Consider the following 20,854-nt stretch of genomic DNA (forward strand, 5'->3'; position numbering starts at 1 on the left):
CCAAACAGTGGAGAAGCCTAAACACAACCTGGGGCCGCTGTGTCTGGAGTGCTCAGCTCTGTCACTTGCACAGTGACCCGCAGCATCAAACAGGGTGTTGCCATGGTGCTCAGTGCCCCAGAGCTTTGCCCGCAGGTCCGGGGCGCTTCCTTCCCTCAGGAGACATTGACCCGCGAGCCCAACAGCCAGAGAGAGAAATTCTCCCAAGGCCGCGGCAGCAGGTTTGGGTCTTTCAGAACCACTTCTAAAGAAGGACGGACTGGACGTCAGTGGCACTTTTCCCATCTATGGCATCATTTTGGAGTCAGGAAAACACGCGAGTGTGCACTCGGACGTGTTTTCTGCCGTCTGGGTGGTCTTTGTTTCAGTGTGCTGTTCTCGTTGCTCACGATCCCCTTCTGTTCCTCGTCAAGACACACGTGCATTTTTGTGTAGACCTGCAGTTGGCACCTATGTGCCGTGTCGCTTTCTGCTCGTCTGAGGTCACCAGTGGGGGGTGGGACATGCATCCTGCTCTGACACCCGTGTCCCCCATGCTTCCAAAAGTTAGATATCTTCCAAAATAAACGTTTCAAGAAAAGAAGATACAGAAATGTGGAAAGGACTGACGCCGTTTGCTCTGTGTGTTGCTGGACATGATCGGTGGTGAGTGTCATGGTGTGGGACCCTGTCACTTCTACCCCGCTGTATCCCAGGCCTGTCCCACTCAGGGCGGCCCCACTCTGAGAACCAGCCCAGCCTGTTTGCTTCTGCAGGCTGCTTTGCAGGGTTGAGGGCAGGCCACCTCCGGCTGCAGCTCCAAGTATATCAGAAATGTAAGCCATTGAAAAGGGGTACAGAAGCCATACTGGATTGTGAGACAGGCCAAGACCTCTGGCTTCATTCCCAAGGGATCCTGAGATGTGTGTGACCATCTTAGCAGGGCTGGGAGAAAGGGCTGCTGTGTGCATGGGATTTGGAACCGGCAGAAACACTTACAGAAGCTCCTGACTATGAGAGCTCATTGTGCTACGTGCTTCACCAACATTAGTATTTGGGTTAGGCTCCCAGAGCTCTAGGAGGCCAGGCAGGCTACCATGCCCATTCTACAGACAGATGGGTGAAGTCCTTGGAGATTCAGACCCTTGGGTCTCTCCAGGCAAGTTTAGGAGTGGCAGCCATCAGGACAGCCCCCCCTCCTTGTGATGAGGTCCCACGTGTGCACCTGCCACACCCAGAGAGTGAGCCGCATGGGCAGGCTGGCACATACATGCAGCCGAGGGTCAGGAATCTGTGCCCTTCTGTGGATTGTGGCAGACTTGAGAGCATGTGCTCTGACCAGGATGCAACTGGGCTGAGGTCTTGCTTTGTGAGAACACAGGCCCCGTGTTGCTAGAGCTTCCTTTTATTTTTCAAAGAAAAGCCAAAAATTTGGATTTTTCTAACTGCCAATTTTTAAATGTTGGGAGCTAACTTTGAAAATGGTGCCAACGTTGGCACATGAAGAAATAGAAAATGTGGAGCGATCAATAACCCTAAGAAAGTTAAACGGTAGCCAAAGGCCTTCCCTCGGGAGGCCAGGTACCCATGGCTTTGCAGGCTAGTCCTGTCAAATGTCAGCAGACCGTGCGTTCTCCTGTCACAAGTGGCTCCAGAAAACGGAACCCAGGGAAGGCTGCCCAGCTCCTAACCCGTGATCTGGACAACTCAAGAGAACAAATGACAGCCGTGTAAGAGCTATAAGGTGTAGTATGTAGTCTGTGAATGTGGATGCAAAAATCCTCAGTAGCCAAACAGATCCAACTTGCCTTTTGAAAACCACCCATCGAGACCAAGTAGGGTTTCGAGGACGGTTCGAGTTCAGAGCACTCTCCACATTAATGGACCACAGGAAAAAACATCTGTGCGGTATCTCATGTAGATGCTGAAAAAGAATTTGTTAAAGCTTAGCAATATAAAAACTCTTAGCAAACTAAGCCTAGAAGGGAAGTGTTTTAATTTAGTAAAGTTCGCACGAACCCATCGCCGAGCACACATCCTGCTATTAGGGAACTTGGCTTACATGCCGGATCACTTAGTTTGGAGTCTTGCATTCGCACCTCCTGGCTGTGTGACCCTGAGTGAGTTCCTTACCCTCTCTGGGCCTCAGACCTCCTCTCGCCTGGAAATGAGGACAATGGGGATGACGGTGACAAATGGCACGAGGTCGTACTGAGATTTCACCCCGGGAGTGGGCTCTTCTGACCTTGAGACAACAACATGCTCTCTCCCTTCTGGGAGGGACCGAGGGCATTCAGAGATGTCCTGTTGACACCCCCAAGGGCTCAGGGGCTCAGGGTCTGGCTTCTGCCCGGACAGAGGAGGAGATGGGGGCTGGCCCAAGGCGACAGAAGGGTCTGGTGGAGCTTGCCTGGTGCTGGCGTCCCAGGGAGTGGGAGCTGCACAGGAAGGTGGAGGGAGGCCCTCCCCAGGCCCCCCGACCATGCCTTCCCTTCTTGCCCTAGACTTTGTTTTCCAGCTTGGAGGCAGTTTAACCTGTGCTTACCTCCTGAATGGTCAAGTGAAGTGTCCAGTGGGCTTCGGCCAGCTGGCTTGGTATTAGCTTGTAAAGTCTTATTTTCAAGGTCAAGATGAGTAACTTACCAGTAGGTCATGTTCTAAACATTTACTTGCATTTGGACTGTCTGTGGGGTTTAGATCGAAAACAAACAAAACCCCAAACTTTTCTTTGTGGTGGGACTTCAAACTGCCTTTATTCAGTGGAGATGAGCTCCCCAAGACCGAAGAGAACACTTGCATGGTTTCTCCTGGAAATGTAGAAAGCTGGGATTCATTGGTGCTGTTCTGACCTCCAGGGTGAGACCTCATTTTGGATGTGTCATTGAAAACATGACTCTCAAGTGAACAGTTGGGAGGCCTCCCCATTAGGGAGGCAGGCATGAAGGGGAAGGGTCTAGGCTTGAAGGTGATGCCCTCATTGCTGGAACCAGGGAGAGTGCAGCTCTCAGGATGAGACCCCCAGCTGGCAGGATACGGCTTTCTCTGGGAAGACCACCAGGTCACATCAGGTTTTCCCACCTGGTCACAGAGGACCAAGGGGACCAGTCAGCCAGTGGGGCTCTGGTGGCAGCCAGGTGAGCCCGGAAGTGGAGGTATGACCAGGGGCCAGGGGAGGGACACTGCGGTTGATGCAAAGTCGTCTGGCAAGTGTAGGCAGCATCCAGCCTTCCCACCCTGAGAGCATCTCCAGGAGTCTGGTCCTGCTAGCAAGAGCCAGGGGCTGCCTCCTTTGTAGAGGCCAGACCTCAGTGTAGACCCACCCCATGAGTTGGGTCCTGGACGCACGGCCAGGGAGAGCAGAGACCCCCCACCCTGGTGTGTTCAGTTGTGCACCTTCTGTGGCATGAATGAATGGCACTCTGAGGGGGTGGTCAGCCTTACTGCACCCCAAACCAGCTGTGTGACCATGGGCAAGTCACTTAACCTTTCTGAACCTTGATATTCCTGCGCATACATGGGGACAATGATGGGGGTCAAAGTCTTTCTATGGTTTTGAGGTTTAAATGAAAGAATGTTAATGAGGCTTCTTCTTGGGTGGAGAGTACTGGGTTCAGCCTGAGGATTCAAGATCAACTGCCACCGTTTTCATAGGGAATAGCTGCAGGAAGCAGCTGTCAGAAGACCCATACCTTGTTCTAGCTGATCTACTCTCATGGAGCTACCTTAACAGAGAGCTCATCCTCCATCCACCGCTCCTTCCATCCACCCACCCATCTATCTATCCATCCACTCCCCCATTCACCATCCATCCACCCTTCCTTCCATCCACCCATCCACCCACCCATCTATCCATCCATCTGCCCCCCCATTCACCATCCACCCACCCTTCCTTCCATCCACCCTCCACCCACCTATCCACCATCCATCCACCCATCCACCCCCCCATTCACCGTCCATCCACCCTCCACCCACCCATCTATCCATCCATCCACCTCCCCATTCACCATCCATCCATCCTTCCTTCCATCCACCCTCCACCCCCTATGCACCATCCATTCACCATCCATCCTCCCATCCACCACCTATCCCCCCATTCACCATCCATCCACCCTCTACCCAGCCATCTATCCATCCATCCACCTCCCCATTCACCATCCATCCACCCTCTACCCACTCATCTATCCATCCATCTACCTCCCCATTCACCATCCATCCACCCTCTACCCACTCATCTATCCATCCACCTCCCCATTCACCATCTATCCACCCTTCCTTCTATCCACTCTCTACCCACCCATCTACCCATCCATCCACCCCCTCATTCACCATCCATCCACCCATCCACCACCCGTCCACCCCTCCATTTACCATCCATCCACCCTTCCACTCACCCATCCACCCATCCATCCACCCCCCATTCAACATCCATCCACCCATCTACCACCTGTCCACCCCCCCCATTTACAATCCATCCACCCTTCCACCCACCCACCCTCCACCCACCACCCGTCCACCCCCCCCGCCATTCACCATCCATCCACCCATCCAATCTCTATCCTTAATCCGTATTGTACCGAGGACCTTCTGTGAGTCAGACGCGGGCTGGGCGCTGTTTGTCAGGCTGCAGTGAAGACACGGTCTTTGTTCTTAGAACTCACAGTGCCCTGGGGAGTAGGAAGTCAGGACACCATCAGCTGCAGGGGTTGGAGAGCAAGAGCTAAGGAGCCCAGGGAAGGAGGGCCACCAGGAAGAGGAATGACTCAGGTGGGAGCTTCCAAAGGGCTGTGGTCTCTGAGCCGTGTGTCATCTGGGGGACCTAGCACTTTGCAGGCCCGAGTGTCATGGTGGCTCTGCCTGGGTCGAGGTCCGGGTGTGGCTGGGGTCCAGGAGTGCCCATTCCCTGGCCACCATCCTGACGCAGCTCCTTGCTGGTGATGCTCTGCTCCTGGCCCCCAGCACAGGCCTGCCGGCACAGAGGGAGGGAGGAGGGCTGTGAAGGAGTCCGTGAACGTGGATGGCATTTCCCTCTGTCGTGAGCAGGCTGCTGAGGCCTGAACGGTGCCTATGATCTTGTCACCTGAGGACAGTGTGGGCACTTCCGCATCCCATCCTGGCTCTTGTAGATTGTCTGAAAATAAGGCTTATGCTCGTGGCTCCCTAACCATTGGGGTGGTCGCTGGGCATGCCCCAACCTGGCTATGTGATGCAGGAGGACAAACCCCAGGCTACGATGCTGCAGGCTGGTTCTTTAAACATTTTAACCACTGTGTTTCCATATTGTTGATTTCGTTGGTTTTTCTATTTATTCCATTTTATGCAGGTAAAACCTTATTCTGGAAGGGGTGCCTAGGCAGAACTGGAAGCCAAAGATGTCCACGGGACAGCAGGGCTGAGACCCAGCCCCTGACCTAGAGTGACAAAAACCAACAGTACCAATAAATAATTACAATTAAAGCAAAATTAACAGATGATGCCTCTGCCCCCATCACTCCTGGTCCAACCCTGAGGGTCCCTTTGGTGCTTGGGCCGCCTCGGGTATGTGTGTGGGAGGGTCCTGGTGAAAAGCGCCCACAGGGCCACAGGGACACTGGGATAAGGCAAGCGGGCACCCCTTTTCAGCTGCTCCCCGCAATCGAGGGAGCAGCACCTGCTCTGGCCTGGGGGCCGCTCAGGAGCCCGAGGACCCCATGTCAGACTGAGAGCAGAGGGCAGGGTGGAGCCTCTCTGACGGGGCTGCCTCTGGGATTGGAGGGCCCTGCCTCCTGGCAATGACCAGCGCCCCTCCCTGGCCAGTGGCTTCCTCAGGGTTGGCATCAGGGCCCTCCATCACCTGCTCTCTGAGACTGGAAGGCCCTGTGCCCCCCAACACGCCTCCCCTTCCACGCTAGGAGGCCTTGCTTAGCCCCCTGCGCCCCACAGAGCCCTGCACGGGAAGGCAGGAGTGCGGCCCGGTCTCACCTCTTCCCAGCTGCGGGCCTTGGCAAAGTTACTTAGCATCTCTGGTTTCCTAGTCTGGACGAGACAGCTGCAGGTCTGACCTCAGAGCAAGCGGACAGATGAAGGGTGCTTGGCCAGCTCTGGTCCCGTCCTTGGGGCCTCATGGAGTGAGGACAGTAATGTCTTCACATTTCTGTGTCTCAGCAGCTCTGGGCACTGTGTCCCCGGGCCTGGCACAGTCCCTGATGCCTGAGTGCCAAGCCCAGTGTCCTTGGTGATCCTGGTGGGGGCGGCAGGACCCATGTGTCAGACTCTCTGAGATGTGGGCAGCAGCTTCAGTAAAGCCTTCCAGAGGCCACTTCCAGATTAGAATAGAAAACCAGTTTTCTTTTTGTGGCACAGCCAGGGCCTTCTAATGCCGTCAGGGGCTAAGAAGCAGGAAGGATTGGGTTTGTTTGAGAAGACGCAGAAGATGGGGAAGGAGGGGGCCTCTTAGCGGGGGATGGGCTGAGCCGGCGGGAGCGCGTGTGTCTGTCCCCCACACCACCTGTGTCCAAGCCTTGGTGATGAGCTGGGGGGCACTGGGGATGTTAGCTTCTTCCAAAGGAAATGGGGCAGCAGGCCTTTTTGGTAAGTGGGGCTGGGCTCTCTGGCCTTGCTGTTCACAGATTGGGATGCTCCTTCTATACCCCAGGGGGGAAGCCTGTGTGGTCAGTGGGGTGCTGGGCCAGGCCCAGGCAGGGCAGCCCCTAGGGGATTTACCAGGTCTGCGTGTCTCCATGTACACGTGCATCAAGAAACACAGGACAGGGCGCCTGGGTGGCTCAGTCGGTTAAGCGACTGCCTTCGGCTCAGGTCATGATCCTGGAGTCCCGGGATCGAGTCCCGCATCGGGCTCCCTGCTCGGCGGGGAGTCTGCTTCTCCCTCTGATCCTCCTCCCTCTCATGCTGTCTCTCATTCTTTCTCTCTCAAATAAATAAATAAAATCTTTAAAAAAAAGAAGAAACACAGGACAAAATGTAAGAATTGCAACCAGGACCTTTGTGCGAATGATAACCATAGGCCTTTTCACTGGTTCGTCCGTGTGCCCCAGACATACCGGCCGTGTGTGTGGAGGGCAGTGGGCTGGGGCCCTACTGTGCGGCTTGACCACTGCCCGAGGCACCTGCCCAGGCTGCATGGTGGTGGGTCCTGGGGTTAGCTTCACTGCTAATGGCATTTGTGGAAATATTTTACCATTACCACTTAAAGTTTTTAAAGAGTGAGGTAGGAATTGAAAAATCGTTTCTTAAAGATCCGCTCATTTTGAGACCCCTGATGCTGTGGTTTTGAAGAAATGCAGTTTGGGAAACAGACCAGACCCATCTGCAGATGTTCCCCCAGGGAAGGTGTGGCTGAGAAGTGCAGCCCAGGCCAGGGGACAGATGCTAGGTCCGTGCCGGGGGGAAGGAGGAGGTGGGGAGGGGCCCCTGCCACCCACTGGTCCCCCCACCCCCGAGGTGAAAACAGCTACTACTTTATTTATTTATTTATTTATTTAAGATTTTACTTATTTGAGAGAGAGAGAATGAGTGAGAGAGAGCGCGCACATGAGAGAGGGGAGGGTCAGAGGGAGAAGCAGACTCCCTGCTGAGCAGGGAGCCCGGTGCGGGACTCGATCCCGAAACTCCAGGATCATGACCTGAGCCGAAGGTAGTCGCTTAACCAACTGAGCCACCCAGGCGTCCCAACAGCTACTACTTTAAGTTAATGTTTTCTGGAGCCTGGGAACAGCAGGGCGCAGGGTGGTTTGCGTCTCTGATTCTGCGTTTGCTCCTGGCGGCTCAGCACTCAGCCTGCGTCCAGCACCTGTGAGTACCTCTGAGGTTGGTTCAGCCTGAGCAGTCGGGCGAAGGTTTCCAAGACTCTTCGTTTCAGCAGCCAGGCGAGAGGAGGCCGGCTGCCCAGGGCTCTGCAGTGGGCATTTCCCACTGCGGGGCCCTGGCTGCCCACTTCTCCGTCGGGGACCCGTGGGTGGTGCTGTCTCCTGAAGGTGGCCATCGCATTCTGGGAGCATGAGGCTGACCTCTGACACTGCGTCCTGGTTGCGGTCAGCGGAGATGAGGGGTCCCCAGTGGGCACACTCCACCTCCCCGCTGTCCATGTCCTGCCCGTTTGGTCTATTCCACTGCCACATTTAGGAAATTAAATGGCCAGACTGCCTGTTGGCACAGTCAGGGTCAGGCTCTCAGGCTTCTGCATGTCTAACACATTGTTCTGCGTCTGGGGTCTCAGGACGCCCCTCGAGGGGAAGCGTCTCCCCTCCGGAAGCATGCAGAAAGCAGTGTTCTGGTAGGACTATATTTATAGATGTGAGAACCGTTCTTCTGGTATGTTGTTACTTTGTTGTTGTTACTCTGTTTGCGGTATGTTCTTACTTTGCTTTTTGTGTCCAAGGCAATGTGTACAGTGTGATTCCATTTTTGACAGTGGACCCCCGTCTGTCCCGGCACAGAAGCATCCCCAGGTGGTGAGCTGGTGCCTGGACAGCAGGGTTACGAAAGACCCTGATTTCCTTTTTCCATTTTCCCCGGGGGAACCGAGCTGGTTGCTCCATGTGAGGTGTTGCAGTGGGGTCCCCGTGCCCCACGTCGCTTCAGCTCTGACACGTGGTACGTTTTTCTCTTCCAGTGACATCTTCGACGCCATGTTCCCTGTCATGCACATCGCCGGGGAGACCGTCATACAGCAAGGTGCGTTCCCTGCTTCTCTGAGCTAGAGTGCGGGTCCCGTGGGCCATGGGTGTGCCCAGGGTGTGAACACAAAACCCGTTGTCCACCCTCAAGGAAAGTCACTAATGAGACCAGAGCACGTCGCTCTGCACTCGTTAACGGAGTCGAACCCCGGGATGGGCCAGGCGTGGACCGCAGGTGCCCCACCCCGCGAGACACAGGTGACCGCGCCACGGGAGCGCGTGCCGGCCACGTCACTGTCCGTGTGTGTCGGGCCATCGTGGTGTTTGTACATGTTTTATTTTTAAAAAATTAAGGGAAAAACGTGTGGAGCCCAGAGTTGCTTGGCCTCGGTGAAGCGAGGCTGCAGGTACTGCATACAGGGAGGCCGGAGGTGCCCCACGTGGTGCCCTCCGCATGGTCCACGGTCTCTGCTTTCTTTCGTTCCAGGGGACGAAGGAGATAACTTCTATGTGATCGACCAAGGAGAAGTAGATGTGAGTACCTCTTACCGGCTCCGGAAAGCGGCGCCTGTGTCCACGGCAGGTCAGGGAAGCAGCTTGTGGGCCCTGCCGTGCTGGACAGCAGTGCCAGGGTGTGCAGCTCTGGGCCGACCCCTGCCACTCAGCCGCTTAGTGTGGGCCGTTCGCCTCCTCACACCCACCCTACATTCATCTAAGTGCACGCAGGTCCAACGGGAGGGTGTCTCTTTGCAAACTGTAAAGTTCTGCTGTCTTGCCCCCCTGTCCCAGCACCCTTCAGAGGTGGGACGTGACTGACGGGGAGGAAGTGGCTGGTTTGGCCTGCTCATCCTGACGGGACCCCCTGCCCACCCCCTCAAGGGAGGTCCCAGAGCCTGGCCCCAGAGCCCCCTCGAGATGGGGTAGGGGTCGCCAGGCTCTCCCTAGGCTCCCTGTGCTTGCTACCTTACGCCGTGCCAAGGGCCACAGCTGGCTTTTCTTTTTTTAAAAGATTTTATTTATTTATTTGAGAGAGAGAGAGAGAATGAGAGACAGAGAGCACAAGAGGGAAGAGGGCAGAAGGGGAAGCAGACCCCCCGCTGAGCAGGGAGCCCGATGCGGGACTCGATCCCGGGACTCCAGGATCATGACCTGAGCCGAAGGCAGTCGCCCAACCAACTGAGCCACCCAGGCGCCCTGTAGCTGGCTTTTCTTGAGGCCGGGGACCCAGGGAGGCAGTTTGGGGAGTGGGAAAAGTGAGGTCACCTTCTAGCCCCCCAGCCCCGGCCTCAGAGGCTCAGGTACAAAGGTGGCTTTACGGTGCTCACTGGACCCTGGCTCGCCTGAGCCAGGATGTCCGGGCCCGTGGGTGGATGTCTGAGTCCAGCTGTAGTCTCAAATTTGGGCCAGCCAGCTCTTGAAGGGCCAGGCAGTGACTTGTGGGGCCGCCCCACAATGCCCGTCGGGGTCCCCCACCAGCCTGTTCGGGTTCCCAGCGGGCAGGGCAGGCAGGGAGCCCTCCTGTGATGTGGGACGCACCGGGCAGTGCAGCACTGTGGGTGAAGGCCACATTTAAGGGAATCAAAAGAGCTCAGTCAGGAATCCGGGCTGAAAAAGTGGCATGTGGGCTAGCTGGGGTGAGTTATGGGGTATGTGTTATAATAATTACTGTTATTACTGCTCGCAGATGCTCTGAGGCCCGAACGCTGCGTTTGTGTGCTCGCTTCTGTAAACTGCCTTCCAGGGTGCAGGGGAGCGACCTGGCTGACCTGGCCCAGGGTTGCGCCTAGGACAGTGTCGGGGCTGCTGACCCTGGCTCTTAGGCTCCAGCAATGCTGGTCTCATGGGGGTGGGGGGCTCACCAAGTGCTGAAGCCCCGCAGGAGGCAGGTTCCCCCGGGACCCCAGCCTGGCCTTCTGCCTGGCTGGGCTCGGGGGTGGGCATCCCGTGCACCCCTCCTCTTCTGCAGGGTGGACGCTGCCCTCTGACCAGCAGGTGACCAATGCCAGAAGCACCAGGTTCAGTTTAAATTATGGTTTTCCAGAGAGACACCACAGTGTGTGTGTTGCCAAGAGCTATAATCCATTTTTCTAAGTATAAAAATATCTTCCAATTTGTTTTATTCATGGAACATAGCATTTCTACTTAAAAGGATACTCGGCTGCCGATTTTAGGGCTCAGGAACATAGTTCTGTCTGAGGCCTGGCTCCTCCCTAATCCTGCGAGGCCTTCACTATTTTCGGACCCTCCTTTGTGCTGGGACCCTCCCGCCCTCTGGCTCCGGCCCCACCCGGTTCCCTCCGGTTTCTAGCCTCTGAGGTGGGCATGAGGCCTCTGAGCTACGTCCCTGGGACAGGGCACCCCAGGGCATGGCCGTCTGGCTCCATGGGTCGTGGTCAGTTATTCAGCATTTCCCTGGAGCTCTGGTTGTTTGTTTTTTTAAATTGGTAAAATACAAGTAGCATAAAATTTGCCATCTTAACCATTTCTTAGCGTCCGGTTCAGGGGCACCGTCCCCCCATCTGGCTCCAGAACGTTCCATCCCACACACGGAGACCCTGTCCCCATGACGCACGGACCCCCACCTGCTCCCCCTGCCGTCTACCCTCTGTGTCCGTGAGTCTGACGACTCCGGGACCTCGTGGGAGTGGGGTCCCCGTGCGTGCCCTTCTGTTTTCTGGTTGGTGTCCCTCCACCTCCCGTCCTTGGGGCTTGTCCCCATGGGGGCAGGTTCCCTCTAAGGCTGTCGTGTGGCTGGGCCACACTGTGTTCCTATGCTCACAGCAGTGGACACCTGCGTCGCTGCCCCCCTTGGCCATCACGCATCTCGCGGCTATGAGTAAAGGCATCTGCCCCTGCCCGTGCTGTCAGGAGGTCTCTGTTAACCACTGACTGGCTCAGCCGGAGCCGGCTGTGAGGCTTTCCTGCAGTATCATGGGCCTTCCAGACCCTGTTTCACTGCAGAGCACATCTGGGGACCCCAGCATGCCCTTTTCATTCTCGGCGGAGGCCCTGGCAGCCCGGGTGTGCTCAGCTGGTAAGGACTGTCCTTGGGACCTGGGGGACGGGGAACTCAGAGCCACCCCATGTGGTGGTGGCCTGCATACAAACCGCACACCTGCTCCATTTTCAGGAGGGGCGCTCAGGGTCCCTGCGAAATCCTGCCCTGTGAGCACCTGAGTGTGGTTGACGTGGGGGAGGGCCACACGCCAGGACAGATTCGGGGATCCTCTGGAGGGGATCTGAATGGAAACGGAGCCCGCGCGGCCCAGGTTCTGCAGACAGGAACTTCAGGAGGGATGCCTGTGCGGGGGGGCTTGCTTTGTGAGCAACAACCAACAAAATACCCCCTGGGCGTTTGGCATTTGGGGCTCGAGGTGCTAGAGCCTGGCAGGAAGAGCCGCTCACAGGCGGGGTTTCTGCTCCCTTCAGGGTGCCTGTGGGCAGCCCGCCGTGGGCCTGGGATGTGGGTGCCCGCTCGCCGTAGGGCCGCGCCTGCTGCTTGCGGTGGGAGCCTGGGGAGGCGGCAGGAGACGGGCCATTAGCTTTTCCTCACCATTTGTGAAGGCGGAACAGCCAGGAGCACGCTGGAGTGCCAGGTCAGCTCTGGGCGGTGTGAGAAACCTGGCCACTTGCCCCGCCCCCACCTGCTGAGATTACACAGATAACTCTGGGCCCTGCTGTTCTGTCTCCGCTGCCCAGACGGCTTCTGCCGGCCGGTCTTTGTTTCCTGTGGAGCAGAGCGCTGCCCTGAGATGCCCAGGTCAGGGAGGGCAGGTGGCGGAGCAGGGCGGCGAGCACGCCATGTGGACGATGCTCTCTCAGCCCTGGTCTGCGTCTGAGGCTCCAGACGCTGGGGCCCCAGCTCGGGATCTGATTGAGCAGGATCCTGTGCCTTTGGTCCAATCACCGTCTCTACCTCCTTCTGCGTGGAGCGGAAGCAGCCTGTCCAGTGTGGGCCACGTCATAGCCACCTGCTGCCACGCCGGTCCCTGGGCCTCGGCCCCTGGGCTCTGACCCAGCCAGTGGGATCGCTGAGCCCGCTGCCCACAGCTGCCTGTTGAGTGACTTCTCCCTCCTTCGCCACTCCGGTGGCCCCACCAGAGGGAGTGTCACAGCGCAAACCCGATGAAGTGCCAGAACCTTCTGTGGCTTCCTTTGGCTTCTAGAATAACATCCCAGCCCTGCCCTCCCCCACCCCAGCTCCTGCCCCCTGGGCTTCTCTCCCTGCTGGGTCATGTGGCATCCAGTGCCCTCCATTTCACTGTGGCCCCAGGGCCTTTGCACACCCTGTCCTCTGCCTCAGTCACCCTTCTTCCACATCTTTGCACGCTGGCCCTGGACGCATGGGGCCTGGCTCAAGTTCTCCTTCACGGAGAGCCCTCCACGCACAGTCTCTGCTGTGGTCTTTCTGAACGCTGTGCCTCCTGTTCTCTTCATGCCTAGAGTGCACTTCATGATGAATGTGTGTTTGTATGATTTTGTGCCTGCCGTCTTTCTCCCGGCTGGAGTCCCCGTGGACAGGAACCCGCCTGCCTTCCCCTGGTGACTGCCAGCAGTTAGAACGTGCAGGGCACAGAGGGGCGCTCAGTTCACACTGGGGGTGACGGACAGATGGATGGATGAATGCACGAATGCAGAACAGCCGGGTGGGAGCTCTGGGTTCAGCCAGAGAAGTCACTGTCAATGGTGGGACCATAAGTGTAGCCCAGTGGGGCCTCCCACCATTTTTCCTCTAAAAGAAGAAGAAACAAAAAATGAAACAAAGCAAGAAGTAACCCCTTTGCGTGCCAGCTGGGGTGGGGCCCAGGGCTGCACTGGCCGCGGTGACAGAGGCCAGTGTCCTGAGAAGGATGGCCCCTTTGTGCTCCGTGGGGCGGCCTGCAGTGTGTTCCTGGGCCTGTCTGGGGCTCCGCACAATGGTTTTCTCTGATGCGTCGCAGGGAGTTCTCCGAGGCCTGGGCTTCTGGGCAGGAAGGGGGTCCCTGGCGGCCCCTGGTGATGATGCAGTCCGGGCCCCAGGTCCCCCAGGTCCCCTGGGTCCTGCCCTGCTTGCTCTGCTGAGCCCTTTCTCTATCCCCTGGGTGCCTGTGCTCATTTGCTCTTGGGCGTCCTGCCCCTGTCAGCAGCCATTCGAGGTGGGTGGCTTCTGTGACCCTCAGGTGTGAGGGGGAGGCCCCCCGCCCCCCCCAGACTACCGTGTCAGGCAGAGTCTCCCAACCACTGACCCACGTTCCCAAGCTCCCGTCACTGCCCCGACTTGAAGAGGCCCCCAGGAAGACGTGCAGTGTGCGCTGGTCGGGGGGCCATTTGGTTCAACTCTTGGGGAACAGTGTTTAGCAACACCTGCACACACAGGAGTGCCCGGCACTCACCCTGGAGAAGTCGCAGGAAACGTGCGGCCCCCGCACTGGACGGGCACCCACTAAACCCAACAGCTCACCCCCGGAGTGACAGAAGGACGCACCCTGTGATTCTTTTTCGTGGAGCCATGGTCACTGGAGGGGACCTGTCACCTGAGGGGTCCCGGGGGCAGTGCCGACGTCACTGAGCTGTTGAGCTGGGATCCAGGCACATGGGTGTTTGTGAGTCAGACCTCCGTGGGCAGGATTTCACAGCGAAGCAGAGTGCGGGGAGGGCTGGCCGGGGGCTGGGTTGCCAGGACCCTTGAGAAGTTGTCACCGCCCCCCTCCCCACAGTCTCTCGGTCCCCTTTGAGAAGACCAGGAGCGCAGCTTCTGGAGGATGTGGTCTGTGGTCCCTAAAACTCCTGGATCATGCATCCCTGCCTCGTGGGAAGGACTGGACATTGTCCTCCTGTTCCTGGAGAGCCTCGTCGCGTGGAAGCTGGGGACCTAGTGGCCTGACCTCCCTGGGGGAGCACGAGAACACAGGCCCAGGAGCAGGCGCTCTGTGCTCAGCCAGGCTGGCGGAGGCTGTCAGGGACACGCGCGCAGGCCCCTGCGGGCGGCTACTTCTCTGCAGCTGTGGTCTCCTTCCCACGCAGCTTCGTGGTCGGCCGGGTCCCCGGGACCCTCGCTCGCTCGCGTTACGGAGTTATCACCTGCGTGGTGTTTTCTTGCGGATACGCGATTCTGTGCCTCAGTTATTGCCCAGATAATGAGTCATTGATTTCAGTAAGAATGGCGTCCCTGACTCACCGCAGTCCGTTCTTTCCCGACGCATACCCGTTTTGGCAATGGGCACTATTCTTCAAGCTCATTGACACGCCGGGGGAATAAAGCTGCATTGTGTCAATTTATAGTAACGGAATCTGCATGGGCACCGCATAATAAACAATCTGTACTATTCTTGCGCGATACGGAACGTGCAGGGTCAATGCATAGTGGCAGCGCTGTGCTGGGCCGCCCACGCACGCTGAAAGGGCCCCTCTCAGCTGGGCCTCATCGGCGCCCCGGCAGCGACTCCACCGACCCCGGGAGCTGGGTGCTGCGGCCCCAGGCAGGGAGGCCCCGTCAGCATGGCTCCGTGAGGGTGGGCCGGGGGCAGAGCCCCGGAGGGTGTCAGCAGGGGTGCCTGAGGAAGCACCGAGTCTGACCCACTGTGTGCAGCTGGGGAGACTGGCCCTGAGACCCATCCAAGGCTGATGAGGACTTGAATCGAAGGCCAGCCAGGGAGGCAGGCAGGCCTTCTGCACAGACCAGGAGCCCTGGACGGTGCATCCGCTTCCCACGCAGGCCCGTCTCACTGCCTGTGGAGGGTGGAGACTCAGAGGGCGCCATCGTGCTGGTCCAGCTGCGTGTGGCTCTGCACAGGGTTGGGGGTGAGGCAGGCAGCATGGCTGGCAGAGATCCAGGACAGGCCTGGGCAGGGCGGTGGGAAGTTGTGCCTGTGGGCGAGGGGGCCTGGGGGCTGTGGCCATATGTCCCCTTCTTGCCGAGCCCCCTCTGGTGGGCATGGAGGAGGGCTCCCGGTGCAGGACGGGCCACTGTGACCCCACACATCCCCCGTGACTTTTCTGACATTTTTCACTCTGTCCCCTGAAGGTGTATGTGAATGGAGAGTGGGTGACCAGCATCAGCGAAGGGGGCAGCTTTGGGGAGCTGGCACTCATCTATGGCACCCCCAGGGCGGCGACCGTGAAAGCCAAGACAGACCTCAAGCTCTGGGGCATCGACCGGGACAGCTATCGGCGCATCCTCATGGTGAGTGGCTCCCTGGCACAGGAGCTTCAGCAGGGCTGGGGGGGTCTGGCACACAGCCAATCATCTCACGGGAACCCTGGCTTTGTCCAAGTGGGGGTGATAGAAAAGGGCTGATGGGATCGGTGAAAAGTGTGGGAGGGATTCTGGAAACTTCTTAAAAGGTATGCAGGCAGCTAGGAAGGCCCCTTTGCCCTTCCTATCTCCTTTCAGCTGTCTGGAATGGGGTTGTGATGGCTGGAGCTCCAGCTGGCATTCTGGACCATGAGGTGACTCTGAGGATGGAAACCGTTCATCAAGGTGGTGGAGCAAAGAGATGCCAGGAGCCTGGCTCTCTGGTAGCCCCAGCACAACGGGGCCGGACTGCTTGGCCCCAGACATCCTCATGCGGGGGTCAGCCCCCAGATGTTTTTGCCCCTGTCATTTTAGGTTTTCTCTCCTGTGCAGCCACATCCACTCTTCGCTGGTGCAGGGTGGGCGCAGTCCCCTATGTGGCGGCCGGGGGCATGGTGAGCTGTGACAGAGAGGCCCTCCCTGGGGAGAGGAGGCAGGCTCTTCGTGTGTCCACTCAGTGCTCGTCCCACACACACCACCCGCCAGGCACCGTTCTCGGTGCTGAGATCAGGGAGCATCATCACAGGGGCAGAGCCTGCCCTTGGGAAGCCAGCATGTTAGTGTAGGAGTCAGAGAACAAACACATACCTCAGGTAGCGACAATTCCATGGAGAAAACTACAGCAGAGAAGGGGAAGAGGGGGCTGCTGTGTTATAGAAAGGCCCAGAAGAACTTCTGGGATAAGGCGGCTTTGGAGCCAAGGCCTCTGAGCAAGGAATTAGCATATCCAGGAGAAGAGTGTCTGGGCAAAGACCCTGCGGCATGAGCTTGGATGCTCGTGGAGCAGTGGGCAGACCACCGTGGATGGGGATACAGGGGTCCCGTGGGGGGTATGGCTCACACAGAGCCCTCAACTCCCACCTGAGTGTGTGGGAGGAGCCCTGCAGGGGTTTGAACAGAGGAGCTTCCGCAGCCGACTGGGGGCTGTCCCGGGGAGGGTGGAAACCATCCTACTCCGGGAGCAGCAAGGAAGCCAGAAGGCTCTGGGCCGGCCACACTGGTCCGAAGACATCCCAGCGCGTTTGAGGGTCTCCGTCCTTCCCTATCCCTGGGCAGAGGCCACCGGAGCTGAGCGCCTGGCCTCTGGAAGTCTCACTCCTCAGCCACCTAGGCTCGCCTGGTGGTGACGGCTGGGACAGGTGCTTTTCCGGGTGGGTCAGGGATGGTATGTGCTCAGATCCAGCATCCCACAGGGCCTGGACCCCAGGAGGGGTCCCGACAGGTCCAGAGGGAGGTGACCGGGGTGAGCTCCTTGCTGGGAGACCTTTGGATTCCACCACATGCTCTCTGGGACTTGACTGTCTCCCCGAGATTGGTCTGGACGGTGCAGCTTACCGGGAGGGGCTGTGATGCGGGGGTGCTTTGGGGGAGGCCTGGGACAGTCCGTGAGTAGTTTAAAATAGTCCCAGGGCTCAGTCAGGCGGGAGCCTGGAGATGGAGTCCTGCTCAGGCTGCCCCTCCTCTCGGGAACATCAGCGTTCCCTGCCTATCCTGGTCCCACCACAACACCCCAGTTTTCACGACACAGGGAGAATTCCGTGCAGTCCTGGGGGCGACTGTTTGATCAGCTCCATGTGCGTGAGGCACCCGTCATCCATGCACTCAGTAAGGATTGACTGAGCACCTACTGTGGGCCAGGGGCTCTTCTAGAGCCGTGGATACATCGGGAGAGAGCAGCTGAATGTCCCTGCCTCCGGAGCCAAGCTTTCTCTCCTCTTCATCTCCAACTTGCTAGCTCCTGTTTTCTCCAGGAGAGGCTGTGTGCCTCGTGGGTGGGGTGCCCTGAGGCACCTTACCCCCTCCTTCCCACAGGCAGGGGCAGGTTTGGGCGAGGGCCCAGCAGCCTCTGTCCGCCCGCAGTCCCCTCCGCGTGCACCTGGTCCCATGTTGCATAAGCTATTGTTTCTCACCATCCCCAGTGCTGAGTCCATCTTGGCTGTGGGATTTTTGTGGCTGGAACCTCGTATTCAGGGAAGTTCCCAAACCAGCGAGGCTGCTGGCACTTCCTCTGTCTTAATTCTGGATCCCTGTGCACTAAGAATAGCCGTGGCTGTGCTGGGAGTTGCATAGCTTCTGTGTCTCGGGAAAGAAAATGACAGTGCTGGCTGACCCGGAAGGGAGTGTCCCGCAGGACAGTCCCCGTGTTTGCATCAGTCCTGGGTTTGGGCGGATTTGGATGTATCCGTCATACATAGTGGACCCACCATGCATTCACTTGGCACTAAACTGGGACTTGCCAAGGGGGAGATGGGGGGGTGGGGAACTGCCAGGGGGGTCTCCAGGGAGGAGGCCCCTCCCTATGCGTTCAGGCGATAGGGATCCCAGGACATCTGATCCAGAAGCTTCCCTCGAACTTCCCTCTCTTGCCCCTGCTGCTCCGTGTGGCATAGGAGCCCCACTGAGCAGGGCCACACTCCATGTCCCCATCTGCAGTAAGGGGGGTCAGGAAGCACTGCCTGTGCCTGCCCTGCCCGTCCCTCCTGGGTCAGGTGTGGGGTGCCCACTCCCTGCGTGAAGAATGGGAAAGCTCCTCAGGCCGCCCCATACCCGTGAAGCAGGAGTCAAGTGCCAGCCTTTCTGGGACAGAGTGGGGTGCCTCCCACTTGGCGCATGAACGGACTCCCAACGTTCATGCGCCATCCAGAGGCTGGTAGCCTTCCCTCTGTGTCTCAGTGGGAAGCAGACAAGGAGCCTGCTGGGCTGACGTGGGAAATCTGGAGGAAGGTGGGGAGGAGCCCAGGTCAAAGACACAGAGAACATGGTGCTGTCTGTCCCTTCTCCTGATGGGGAAACTGAGGCCCAGAGGGGGTGAGACTGGGCTAAGAGTAGGGGGCGTATGGGTGATCTGGAGTTGGAATGGGAGTGTGCTGATCTTCCCTGTCAGCCCTCCTCCACTGTGCTCAGGATGGCTCACCACTGCTATCACCATCAGCCTCACCATCAATGCCATCACCACCATCATCACCATCCTCACCATCACCACCATCATCTTCATCACCACCATCACCACCACCATCATCACCATCACCATCCTCACCATCCTCACCATCACCACCATCACCATCACCATCATCACCATCCTCACCATCCTCACCGTCACCACCACCATTATCATTATCACCATCATCACCACCACCATCATCTTCATCACCATCACCATCACCATCCTCACCATCCTCACCATCACCACCATCACCATCCTCACCATCACCACCATCACCATCCTCACCATCCTCACCATCACCACCATCACCATCACCACCATCACCATCATCACCATCCTTACCATCCTCACCGTCACCACCACCATTATCATCATCACCTTCATCACCACCACCATCACCTTCATCACCATCACCATCACCACCATCACCATCCTCACCATCCTCCATCACCACCATCATCTTCATCACCACCATCACCACCACCATCATCACCAACATCACCACCATCATCATCATCACCATCACCACCATCCTCACCATCCTCACCATTGCCACCATAACCACCGTCACCACCATCATCACCATCACCATCATCACCTTCATCGCCATCATCACCATCATCACCTTTATCACCATCACCACCATCACTATCATCACCATCCTCACCATCCTCACCGTCACCACCACCATTATCATCATCACCATCATCACCACCACCATCACCTTCATCACCATCACCATCACCACCATCACCATCCTCACCATCCTCAACATCACCACCATCACCATCATCACCATCCTCACCATCCTCACCGTCACCACCACCATTATCATCATCACCATCATCACCACCACCATCACCTTCATCACCACCACCATCATCATCACCATCATCACCACCATCATCATCATCACCACCACCATCATCTTCATCACCATCACCACCATCATCACCAACATCACCACCATCATCACCATCCTCACCGTCACCACCCTCACCACCATCATCTTCATCACCACCACCATCATCATCATCACCACCACCATCATCTTTATCACCACCATCACCACCACCATCCTCACCAACATCACCACCATCATCATCATCACCACCATCACCACCACCATCATCATCACCATCATCACCACCATCATCACCAACATCACCACCATCATCTTTATCACCACCATCACCACCACCATCATCACCAACATCACCACCATCATCACCATCCTCACCATCACCACCACCATCACCATCACCACCATCACCATCACCACCATCATCACCATCCTCACCATCACCACCATCATCTTCATCACCACCATCACCATCATCATCATCACCAAGCTTTGGGACTTGTAGAGCCCGGTCTGGGTTCGTTCTTGCTCCTGTGATCACAGTCTAGGTGGTCACTTGCCCCTCTGAGCCTGCCTCTTCCTCTGGGGATGAGGGTAATCATCCCAAGTGTCTGGAGGACCCACCATTGCCCTGGCCTAAGCACTTTTTCATTGTTACCATCTTTCCTCACACCCCTTCCCATGTCAGGTGTCTAGTCTGTGGTCACTGGACTCTCCATCCTTTTCACTTCACAGGTTAACTTCCAGCTCCCATTGATGGATAAGGCTGCTGGTGGACCACACGTCCCTGTTTTCTGAATGTGCCATACTTACCAGTACTCATTGGCAGGGCTACCATGTATAGTTGTGGAATGTGTACACTGTCCAAAGGCCCCGGGAGGCAGGGTGAGGGGCTGAAGTCCAGGCTGCTCTCTACCTGCCAAGCTGGTGCTGGCCACTGGGAGGCTGGGCTTCCTTATTTGCTTGGGCCACCAGCTCACTGGGATGCACACTTGAAGAAGGGGGTGCCTTTGTCTAATTCACATTCAGATTCTAATTTTTGGAGTGGATTCTCATTTCTAATTCACATAAAGACTGACGGGATCCTGTTTGCTGGTTTTGTCTTATTCAGTCAGCTTTTGGATGGGAAAGAAGCAACTCATTCGCTTTTTTCCCCAAGTACCAGTTTCAGGCATGTCTGGTCC

General features: G+C 57.3%; 1 protein-coding gene across 4 annotated transcripts in view; it reads left to right on the forward strand.

Moving 5' to 3' along the window:
- Positions 1 to 20,854, forward strand: part of PRKAR1B (protein kinase cAMP-dependent type I regulatory subunit beta) — an 88,963-nt gene that overhangs the window by 48,815 nt on the left and 19,294 nt on the right. For all 4 annotated transcript variants that reach the window (XM_054507754.2, XM_054507755.2, XM_045875959.3 and 1 more), the window contains 3 exons: positions 8,588 to 8,649; positions 9,079 to 9,125; positions 15,595 to 15,753. In XM_054507754.2, the coding sequence (XP_054363729.1) occupies positions 8,588 to 8,649; positions 9,079 to 9,125; positions 15,595 to 15,753 (268 nt within the window). The remainder of the gene's footprint in view (positions 1 to 8,587; positions 8,650 to 9,078; positions 9,126 to 15,594; positions 15,754 to 20,854) is intronic.

The sequence above is a fragment of the Mirounga angustirostris genome, unplaced genomic scaffold, assembly GCF_029215605.1.
Source record: "Mirounga angustirostris isolate CCGP_5_RB_7025 unplaced genomic scaffold, mMirAng1.0.hap1 SCAF_5, whole genome shotgun sequence".
Lineage (NCBI taxonomy): Eukaryota > Metazoa > Chordata > Mammalia > Carnivora > Phocidae > Mirounga > Mirounga angustirostris.